The 11680-nt window shown below is 43.5% G+C and overlaps 1 protein-coding gene across 6 annotated transcripts in view; it reads left to right on the top strand.

Annotated features, from left to right (window-relative positions):
- The first annotated feature begins 4768 nt into the window (after positions 1-4768).
- The window catches only part of Cdk8 (cyclin dependent kinase 8), a 70862-nt gene continuing 63950 nt past the window's right edge, over positions 4769-11680 (top strand). For 3 of the 6 annotated variants that reach the window (XM_029533950.1, XM_029533954.1, XM_029533951.1), the window contains exon 1: positions 5173-5417. In XM_029533950.1, the coding sequence (XP_029389810.1) occupies positions 5290-5417 (128 nt within the window). In that variant the 5' untranslated portion in view covers positions 5173-5289. Of the gene's footprint in view, positions 5418-5831; positions 5952-11680 lie in introns of all 6 variants that reach the window. The other 3 variants (XM_029533953.1, XM_021186623.2, XM_021186622.2) reach the window with 3 other exon arrangements.

Below are 11680 nucleotides of genomic sequence, written 5' to 3' on the forward strand. Positions count from 1 at the left end.
TGTTCCCACGTGTTCTTGGCTGGCCTCTCTCCCCATTCCTGTCCTTCTCTGTCCCCCCTTCTCTACCCTCACGGCTCTGCTCCCATCTGTGTGCCTCTACCCCTTTCCAGGTGCTCACTCCCTTGCCTTGACCCAAATAAACCCTTCTTTATATCAGATTTGTTTCATGGCATGATTTCTCAGGGGGCATCTTGGCATGAGCCCGCCAGGTACACCCCCATCCCTCGCTGTATTATGTTTCATAACAAAGTCCTCCAGTATGGAAACATTCTCTTCCTCTTCTCTATTAATTAGTGCAGCTTTGTTGCAGGAAGTGTGTCCCTAGGGGGTGGGCTTTGAGGCAGCAGAAGCTCAATTTGGCCAGTGTGTCACCGTCACTTCCTGCTGCCTGCAGATCCGGATGTAGACCTCTCAGCTACCTCTGCAGCACCATGTCTGCTTGTGTGCCACCATGCTTCCTGCCATGATGACTAAACCTCCATAAGCCAGCCCCAATTAAATGCTTTCCTTTATAAGAGTTGCCATGGTCATGGTGTCTCTTCCCAGCAATAGAAACCTTAACTAAGCCAGACATAGTGGCGCACGCCTTTAATCCCAGCACTTGGGAGGCAGAGACAGATGGATTTCTGAGTTCGAGGTCAGCCTGGTCTACAAAGTGAGTTCCAGGACAGTCACACAGAGAAACCCTGTCTCGAAAAAAGAAAGAAAGAAAGAAAGAAAGAAAGAAAGAAAGAAAGAAAGAAAGAAAGAAACAAACCTTAATTAAGACAGCACCCCACATGTCTGAGCTCAGAACACCTTAACAATATCAAGACTAACCATGTTTTGTATTTCTTTGGTCTTTTTTTAAGTTCACGTCCTTATTTTATGTAGTCATTTTATGAATTTATTATTATTGTTATTATTGGATTTTTGAGACAGGGTTTCTCTGTGTAGCCCTGGCTGTCTTGGAACTCACTCTGTAGACCAGGCTGGCCTGGAACTCAGAAATCTGCCTGCCTCTGCCTCCCAAGTCCTGGGATTAAAGGCATGTGCCACCACTGTCTGGCTAAATTTATTTTTTAAAATAGAAATTTTCTTGTTATATTTTTATAACCCATGAGCCTGTCTCTTAAAAAATATTTATTTATTTGTGTGTGTGTGTGTGTGCCTCTGAGTGTATTTACATGCCTCTCCACGTGTGTAGTGCTCACAACTCCCAGAAGTGTGTCAGCTCCCCTGGAACTAGAGCTATAAAGGATTATGAGCCATCACCATGTGGGTGCTGGGAATCAAATCTGGGACCTCTAGAAGAGCATCCAGTGCTCTTAACCATAGAGCCATCTCTAGCCCTGAGCACCTATGTTTCTTGGTGAATATGGTAGGCTATCATAAAATTAGCTGGCATTAAAAAATTAAACAACAGTCATATTTTACTGACAAAAAGTAAATGAATGCCGGGCTGTTGTGGCACACACTTTTAATCCCAGCACCAGGGAGGCAGAAGCAGAAGGCAGATCTTTGTGAGTTCAAAGCCAGCCTGGTCTACAGAGTGAGTTTCAGGACTGCCAGGACTAGCAGAGAAGCCAGTCAGGAAAAAAAAAAAAGTGATTCCTATTGGACTTCCCTCTTTTTCACTATGAAATAAGATTCAATTATGTAAATAACTTTTTTAAAAAAATTAAAAGTACAGGGCTGGAGAGATGGCTCAGCGGTTAAGAGCACTGACTGACTCTTCCAGAAGTCCTGAGTTCAAATCCCAGCAATCACATGATGGCTCACAACCATCTGTAATTGGATCTGATGTCCTCTTCTGGTGTGAAATAAAATAAATACATTTTTTTTTTTGGTTTTTCGAGACAGGGTTTCTCTGTATAGCCCTGGCTGTCTTGGAACTCACTTTGTAGACCAGGCTGGCCTCNAACTCAGAAATCNGCCTGCCTCTGCCTCCTGAGTGCTGGGATTAAAGGCATGTGCCACCACGCCTGGCTAATAAATCTTTAAAAAATAAAATAAATCTTTAAAAAAATTAAAAGTATTTAATTATGCTTACAAAGCCTGGGGAATCCTGCTTTCTCAGAAGTCAGACTAAATATTTTTGTACATATAACAGCCTCCCCCAATTCCCATGCAATTTTGTTAAATTGGCATTTCAGTTTATATTGTCCAATTTCATCTGTAATGTGATTTTTTTCACCTGCTCCCCCAAACTAAAGTTTGCTCCAGTACTAAGATAACTGGACGGATCAAATTGTTACCCACAAATAAAAGTTAGAGTGGTTTAGATATTGAGACCAATCTCGCCTAAATGAGAACTAACCACTCTTTATGAGGTTATAGTTATAAAACAAAATCGACTTTAAAAAATCTACCAAAATTTAAAGATTTAAACATGCCTAAGCATCCAATGAAACAGTTCATAGAGTGAAAATTGCTGTAAACACAAAGGAAATGTATGGAACATTTAGTTTAAAACTACATGTTTCGTCTGGTGAGTAGACCTGACTTCCTCTCTGTCACATTTGCTTCTTTGGGCCATACTGCATTCTTGATTATTGTTTACGTTTCTCTTTTCATTTTCTATGTGAGTGCTTTGCCTGCATATATGTAAGTTTCTCAGTGCCCATAGAGGCCAGCAGAGGGTGCTGGATCCCCTGGATCAGTACAAGCTGTTGTGAAACATCATGTAGGTGCTGGGAACAAAATGGGGGTCCTTCGTAAGAGCAGTAAAAGTCCCTAACCACTTAGACATCTCTCCAGTCCCATTCTGGATTGTTTCAATTGTAAGTATGATATTCCTATTATATTTCACATGTTATATCAGATGTGTGGAGGTGGGAAGAGGGAAAGAAATCAAACTTGGATCATTATAACTAATAGATGTGTTTTGAGTTGACCCAGGTGTCTTGTGTTTGGTCTTCCATAATGTCTTTACTTCTCTGAACCCTGGCTTTCTTGCCTACTCATTCTCTTTACCAGATTCTAGGGATGAATCTTCCACACATTTGACTTCCACATATGCACAGATGTGATGCTTGACCAACAGGGGGAGCTGTAAACTAAAGTTCCCAGAAAACAACAACAACAAAAATCTGCATCTCAAAACATTTTACAGGAGAGAGATTAAAACCTCCACAGCTAGGGAGAACTAGGGTATCAATGGGTTGGAAGACATCTTTATCTTGGGCTATTTTAGCCACTCATCTCTGTGCTATATTGGCTGGTTTGGGGTCAACGACACAAGCTAGAGTCATTGCAGAGAAAGAAGCATCAGTTGAGGAAATGCTTCCATGAGATCCAGTTGTAAGGCATTTTCTCAACTAGTGATCAATGGGAGAGGGCCCAGCACATTGTAGGTGATGCCATCTCTGGGTTGGTGGTTCTGGGTTTTTCTATAAGGCAGGTTGAGCAAGCCAGGGGAAGCAAGCCAATAAGCAGCAGCCTCCATGGCCTCTGCATCAGCTCCTGCCTCCAGGTTCCTGCCCTGCTTGAGTTCCTGTCCTGACTTCCTTTGGTGATGAACTGTGATGCGGAAGTGTAAATTGAATAACTCCTGTCCTCCCCAACTTGTTCTTTCGGTCACTGCATTTTGTTCTAGCGATAGAAACTCAAACTAAGACTGTGGCCTAACAGCTTCATATTCGTTAAATCTTCCCGGGACACATAAACCATTAACTCCCACTAACCCCAAAACTAAGACTTGCCATTCGAGGGCATTTAAGGCCTATTCCAGACACACTCTTGCTTTTCTGTCTACAGCCTACTTGATATTTCTGCCAAATTATCTGCCTGTGTGTATAAGCGTTCTTGTGTATGCACAGATGTGTGCAATATAAGCATGAGTGTATATGTGTGTGCCTGGAGTCTAGAGGTTGATGTCTATCATGGAACCTTGAGAGCACTGCATTTCAGTAAGGCTAGCTGGTCACCCTGCTACAGAGACCCTGCCTGTCCTGTCTCCCTTGCTTTAGTATTACAGGCACACATAAACAAACATGTATGGCTTAAAAGCTTTTTTTTTTTTTCTCTTTAAACAGGTGCCTTGGCTTCTTGATGGCAGACTGTTACCTGTAAGTTGATATAAATCTTTCCCTCGCCAAGTTATATGTGGACATGGTGTTTGATCACAGAAACAGAAATCAAATTACAACACGTGGCAAGCATTCTAGCAATCTAACCCATCTCCCCAACCCCCTTCACTAAGTTTTTTTTTTTCCTCGTGGTATAAAGATGTCAAAGAAAGAAGAGAAATCTTAAATACAACCACGTAGTTTATTGTAGTATTTAGAGACAGGTAGAGGCTACGAAAGGAAAAAAACCTGGGGGTCTTGGGGGTGGGGGAGGGGAGCAGTAATTGCTCTTTAAATCCTGGAGTTCAGAAGTGACTTCAATACAAAATAATCCCCCCCACACCTAACAGGTGTCTTTTGCTAAGCTTATATGGGCTAAGTTGGATTGTAGAGATGCGGCTTTGAGAAAAATAATCTCCGTGCAGCAGAAACTCGTTGCGTGACGGACTACCAATCCCATCATGCAACGTTCTGAGTTCGCGGCGTCGTGGTAAAGACGGCTTCTGCAGCCACCCATGCACGTGAGCCTTGGAGTTTCTGGCCGCACTGGCGACTGGGTTGGTCCACGTGGTAAGTCTGTCAGCAGCTCCGCTCCGCGGCTGAGCGAGGCCCTTTCGCCTGCCGGCGTCAGAAGTGGCGGCTGCCAGCTCCGGAGTCGCTCACAGGTGGGGCGGAGGCAGCGCGAGGCTTCGCGACATTTTTACGACAGAGCCGGCCGTGTTCCGCGCTCGTCTCCTCTCCCTCTCTCTCCTCCACCTCCTCCTCCTTCTCCTCCTCCTCCTCCTCCTCTCTCGGAGGAGCTACCGGCTGTTGTGTGGCGTCGCTGGTCTGTCGGGGCGGATGGCAGCCTAAGTGTACGTGAGCGCGTGTGGGAGAAGGTGAGGCGCAGACGCGCGTGGGCGAGGAGCAGAGTCAGCCGTGGCCGCCCCGCGTCGCGCCCGCAGCAGCACGCGCGGCCAACCGCGCGCGAGCCGGCGCCCCGGGAGCGCGGGGACAAGGGCGGACGCTGCTCCCCGCCCCCAGCGCGTCCCTCGGCTGTCGCGTGCCCGCCCGCGGGGACCGCCCGGGGCACCCCTCGATGTCCGCGGCGCCTGCGCGGGGCCTCCTGCCGTTGCGGCGTGAGGCGGGCTGGTGCTGCGGCCGGCGGTTGTAGTTCGGGGGCTGCGGCTGCCGCGCGGCCCGGTCCCCACCGCGGCCCTCGGCCCCCNGCCCCAGCACCCCGGCCTTGGAGGCTGTGACAATGGACTATGACTTTAAAGTGAAGCTGAGCAGCNAGCGGGAGCGGGTCGAGGACCTGTTTGAATACGAGGGCTGCAAAGTTGGTCGAGGCACTTANGGGCACGTCTACAAGGCGAAGAGGAAAGATGGGTGAGTGTGGGTGTCGCTGCGGGTGTCCTCGAGGCTGGGAAGCAGGTGCCCGGCTCGGGTGCCGGGGTCCCCACTTCCTCCAAGACTGCCTCTGTCCTGGCCAGCCTGCTTTGGGGAGGAAGTGGTGTCCCAGGAATCCAGACTCACAAGAAACCCTTCGTGCGAGAGGGAGAAGGACCTGTCTGGTGGGCAGTGTGTACCTTTTTTTTTTTTCTTTTTCTTTTTTTTTGTGTGGATTTCTGTACAGTACAGTTTTCTTTTTGTTTTTAAAGAAGATAAGATGCCCGTTTAAATAAAATAAACCTGTTTTTCTTTGGTCGATTTATCCGGTAACCTTTTGGGGACTAACTCATCTGACTCTGGAGTGATATCCATCAGTCTGGAAGAGAAGCTCTGATCTTTTCCCCTTATCAGTTGTGATCAGTTGGTGACCAAATTTGGATTTGATGGGAGAAAGAAGACATCGAGTAAATGTGGGTCTGGAGAGTTCCATGAAGGATCATCTGTAATGTAAATGTACCAGTTGCTATTCAGGTATCATTAGCTGTGAGTTTTTATATAGAACAATGGGGATTTGGTGCAGAGTGGATGGTGTGGGGAAAAAAAAGCAAGTGACAGATAGGGGCTATGTTGTGCAAGCTCTTAAAGCAGAATCTATCCGCTGCCGGTGAACTTTAATCCTTTTGCTTTTAGTCTCTTCTGGAAACAAAAATCAAACCTATGGCTGGTGACACTCGATTTTGCTTCATAGATTGAGTAAAGTGAATGGGCTCCATTCCCTTCCATCAGTAGATGACTGCATTGTAATATTGCCAGAAGGGAAAGTCCTTCTTAGTTTGGGAGAAAATATTTAATATTAATTTCCCTTTCCCTCTTGTACAAATAGATATTATCTCTGCCTTTGACACTAGGAAGTTATTGGGAAGATTATCGTAGCGTATTACATAATTTTTTGGACTTATTAGAAACAGCTTTCTTTGAGCATCTGTTATTTGGCTAGTTGCTACTTGACTGCTTGGAAAATGACTTTTTTCGTTTTCACAGGAGTGCATATTCAGAATTGCATTAGCACTGTAAATGAGACGGCTAAAGCTGGAGTGAGTTCTTTTCGAGGGAGTTTACTTATAAATACTTTCCGAGTCTGGATAATGGAAAAGGAAGTGTCTGTTTATGACACACTTCTCTTCGCTTTACTGGAATGCCTTCCTACTTTATGATAATTTCAATGCTTTGTGCAACAGTGAAACCATGCAGCTAAGTGCAGAAAGCGGAAACTTGATGTCCTGGGTGCCTGGTGGCTTTAGACGCACCTTTTAGCACAATGTATAAAGCCGTGACATCCAGAACCCTGGTTAATTCTTGTTTAACTAGATTCGTGTTATCAACACTTTATTAATGGATTATATTTAAAGAAATCATCCAAATTAATATGCTGCATAATTTCAAAAGGGTTAAAGCATCTTCATCCCTCAGTATTACATAGTTTGGGACATGGTCATAAAATCTTCACTCCCAAGACATTTGATATTATAGTACATTTGACCAGTCTGTCATTTGTTTTTAAAAATTCGATTGGTTTTTATATTTTATTCTTGTAAAAGGAGCTAATTCTAGTTTCATAAATTGCCAGTTTAAGCTAATAAAGTATCCAAATGTGTTGGAGTATTTTTTTTTTTTTAAAGTATATAATATACTTTATAAAGGGAGATACTTTAAACACCTTTTACATCTTGATGATCAGGTTTTCATTTATGCTAAGAATAATTTCAGAAGAAATTATATTGCTTAAAATAGCTGGTGTTAGTGTGTATTTCTTAGTCATTTATGGCAATTGCAAATGAACATTTGCATTTGGGGGAATTGCTTTTTAAGCTGTAATCCTTTGGGTTTGTTTTCCAGCAACCTTTAATGATTCTGTTTATTGTGATGAACTAAATTATTTTTGTAGTGAATCAAATGTCAAGAGAGTTTTAGAATTGGAACAGTTTGCTTTCCACAGGGAGTATTTTTCAGTTTGCCTTGTTTCTAAGGCCTGGCTAGTAACGCGCTACATTGTCTTTATGACTTATGTCAGTGAAGCATAATTTTATGCATCTTTAGACTTGGTATAATACAATTTGTGGCTGTTTTAATCTTTTATAATAAGATGATCAAGTCATTTGCTTTTGGTATTGATTTACTTTCAAATTAAATGGTATATTCTGCCACTGAGATGTCATAGTCTTCAAGGAACTTGGATAGGCAGTAACACTTTAAAGAGAATCTCAAGCCCTGCAATAAAACTAAAAAAATGGGGACACCTTTGCTTGGACACATTTGGTTGTTAAAATGAATACATGAAAATGTTTCTTAGCCGGGCGTTGGTGGCACACGCCTTTAATCCCAGCACTCGGGAGGCAGAGGCAGGCGGATTTCTGATTATGAGCCAGGGCTACACAGAGAAACCCTGTCTTGAAAACAAAACAAAACAAAAAGTTTCTTTCAGCTGTCCGGTAAATAGAATATGAGGTAAAAGCATTTAGACTAGAGGAATTAGCTTGTTGAATTAGTCAAGTTTAGGGAATAGCTTGATACTTTGGCATAATGAGTTAGTAACACCACCCTTCTTGTGTACAATGTGTCCGATAGAAAATCAGCATGGTAAGGAGTAAAGGGAGTGAGGAAATATTTTGTTTTAAGCATGACTATGTACAAAGATAAAGGGCTATTTATAATCATGATAATTTCAAGTTTTTGCTATAGAATTTAAGTGCATACTGTATATCTTGAAATTAATTCTTTTCGTGTGTGTGTGTGTGTGTGTGTGTGTGTGTGTGTGTGTGTGGTTTTTCAAGACAGGATCTCACTGTGTAGCCTTGGAACTCTGTAGACCAGGCAGGCCTCAAACTCAGAGTCCACCTGCTTCTGCCTCCCAACTGATAGGATTAAAGGTGTGCACCACCTCTGCTGTCTCTAATTCATTCTTAAATGTGGCATAAATAGAGAGTGTCCATTTCTGAACACCATAGGAGGCAGAGGGCGTGGGGAGGGCTTGGCGAGGAAAGGGTGAGTGTGTGGGTCGTTTCTTTTTTTCTTTTTTTTTTTTTTTTTTTTTTGGTTTTTCGAGACAGGGTTTCTCTGTTTAGCCCTGGCTGTCCTGGAACTCACTTTGTAGACCAGGCTGGCCCCGAACTCAGAAATCCGCCTGCCTCTGCCTCCCGAGTGCTGGGATTAAAGGCGTGCGCCACCACGCCCGGCTGTGTGGGTCGTTCCTTAAGTCAGTTGTATTTCCTTTTGAAGAACAGAGGCAACCAAATATAAGTTTGCAAGAATGGAAAAAATTTAAAACGAAACTTGTTTTTAAGATTTTATATTTTTAATATAGCCACTGGACATTTGCACAATTAGAAAATTAATTTGTCTAGAAGTGGTGCTGCATGCTTGTTATGCTAGTTAATTTAGGAAAATTGATAGTTAAGGCTATCCTGGACTACATAGTAGCACCCTGAAGTGGGTAAGTTGGGGTGTGTGTTTGTGTGTGTGTGTGTGTTTAAATTAGAAAAATCAGCTTAGAATAAGAGTTCTAGAAAAAACCCACAAAACTATTTTTTGTCTTAATTTTGTTTTTTTTGTTTTTGTTTTTGTTTTTTTGAGACAGAATCTCACTGTGTAGCTTTGACTGTAGACCATAGCCTTGAACTCATCTGCTTGCCTCTGCTTCTTTGCTGGGACTTGGACACCATGCCTGATCCCACAAAAGTATTCCTAATATGTTATAGTCATGTTCAGTAAGCTAAAGTATATAGAAGAGAGAGCAAAGGAGGGAGAGTGAGAAACAGAAAAGAAAACTTTGTGGAAGATTCAGAAATTAACTGATAAAGGTAATGAATGATAGCAGCTACATTGTTAGGTAATTAAGCCCTAAGTCCTGGCTGAAGCACTCTATGTCTATCTATTTAATTTCATAAGAACAACCATATTATGCTCCGTTCACATATGAGAGAACTAAGCTATTGGAAGTTAAGCAGATTGTCCTGTGAGTACATGGCTAAGCGTAGCAGTCAGGACCTGAGGATGTCCCTGCCATATGTGTACTCTGTAGCCCGTGCCCTTTTTTGTTTTGTTTTGTTTTTGTCCAGGACAGCCCTGGCTTGCTCTGTAGATGTGGCTAGCCTGGAACTCACAGAGGTCCTCCTACCTCAGTCTCCTGAGTGCTGAGATTAAAGGCATGTGCTACTGTGCCTGGATATGATGGAGCACATGCCCTTAACCACTAAGCTCCATAAAATTAATGTGAAGGCTCCAAGATAGCATCCCATCTGCCACTGATCCCTCATTTACTATTGGACCTGCTGATCCATGTGACCCAAGCTGACCCGGAACTCACTCTGTAGCTCAGGCTGGTCTCAAACTTAAGCAATCCACCTCCTTCAGCCTCTTGTGTTGTTTTATTATTTTATGTGTATAGATGTGTTCCACATATGTGATTATGTGATTGCTTGAAGTTATGGATGGTTGTGAGCCATAATATGGGAATCCAACCCAGGTTCTCTGCAAGAGCAACAAGTGCCCTTAAACACTGAGCCTTCTCTTCAGCCTACTCATGCTTTCACATTGGTTCTCACTGAGCAAAGTCCAAAGATACAACAGCTACCCACCATAGCCACCTTGGCTTGGGGCTAGTACCTGCCCCACAGTTGTTAGCTGTTGGGGAGCCAGCACAGGGGACTACCGGTTCAGTTTTATTACAGTTTTGATTCTTTGGGTAGTTTGGATGTACATTAATGAGTATTCCTTATAAGTGTGGTGGGAGGGGACAAGCATAATGTTTCCGGTATGTGTCTTTCCTGTGTGGAATTGGGTGGCATGTTTTTAGCTCCCATTTTTGGTCATTTTCAGATTTGATGCTTAGAATCCATGTTTTTCTTTTCTTTTTGTTTGCTTGCTTCTTAGTTGCAGGTTTGGCAAGCTGGTTTCATTTGGAACTTGCTCATGTGAGCTTTGCTGACTGAGTCTTCTAACCTTTGGAAAATTCATTTAGTGATCTATTCAGCAGATAAGTATTGGGTCTCTCTGTGTGCTGCTGTTGAAAGCATTGGGAAGGAAATGTGAATGAGACATTGTGTTATTTGAGGAAATTTCTACTGAGAAAGGAAACTTGTCAAAAAATTATAGCAATTTAATAAGCACTATAATGTTAATTGTACTGCAGGGAAGGAAGCTCTGAATTACTCTGGGATTTTATGGGAAAAACTCTTGCAGTATTTTGGTTGCCTCTTGGTAGATGTGAAGAGCTCATCAGATGGCCATCTAGAGAGGAATAGGGAAAGTATGCTTTTTATTGTTTCCTGCAAAGCCCTGTGGGGGTGGGAGTTTCTTTGCCATGCTTTTCTGACTTACTTTCTTTTCCAGTTTCTTTTGTGCTCTTGCTGTGTGTGTAGAATTTCCAGCCCCACCAATGTTCTCTTCTCCCACTGACTGGGATAAGGTCTCTGTTATTTTTGCAGGGGGAGTAGAGTTATCCACATGCATCAAGTAGCTTATTTTTGTGTTTGTAGCAGCTTCTCATCAGTGGACTGTTGACCATGAGTCCAGGCAGCCTCTCCAATGCAGGCGTCTGATTCGGAATTTCTCCTTTGTGTGGAGGTGCCATGCAGAGCCCAGCTTTGCCTGTGGCTCTGGATAACAGGTTGTCCCGCTCTGGCTTTGCCTCCACAGAGAGTTGAAACTAGGTCTGTAACTTATTTTCATTGTTTTTTAAATTATGTGATTGTGTGTGTGTGTGTGTGTGTGTGTGTGTGTGTGTGTGTGTGTGAGAACATGAGTGCTGGTGCTTGTGGGGATCAGAAGAGGGCATCTGGAGTTACAGGTGAGCTACCATATAGTGCTGGGAATGAACCTGAGTCCTCTGCAGGAGCAGGACTGCCTCTTAACTGCTGAACCATCATCTCATATGTCCAGCTCTACCAACCTGCTATCTTGACCTTATACTTAACTTCTTGGTGTCAGGGATTTTCAGGAGTCATCAGAAGTCCTAAACTGGGCCACTGCAATGGTTGAGCAGGTTGAGAGTACTTGCTGTGCAAGCTTGACCTGAGTTCCAGCTTCAGAACCCATAGTGGAAAAGAAATAACTGACTTCTTGAAATTGTCCTTCACCTCCACGTGACGCATGCAGGCGCTCTCTCTCTCTCTCTCTCTCTCTCTCTCTCTCTCTCTCTCTCTCTCTCACACACACACACACACACACCCTCCCTCTCTCTCCATGTCCCTCCATCCCTCTCT

The sequence above is a fragment of the Mus pahari genome, chromosome 23 (genome assembly GCF_900095145.1).
Source record: "Mus pahari chromosome 23, PAHARI_EIJ_v1.1, whole genome shotgun sequence".
Classification (NCBI taxonomy): Eukaryota; Metazoa; Chordata; class Mammalia; order Rodentia; family Muridae; genus Mus; species Mus pahari.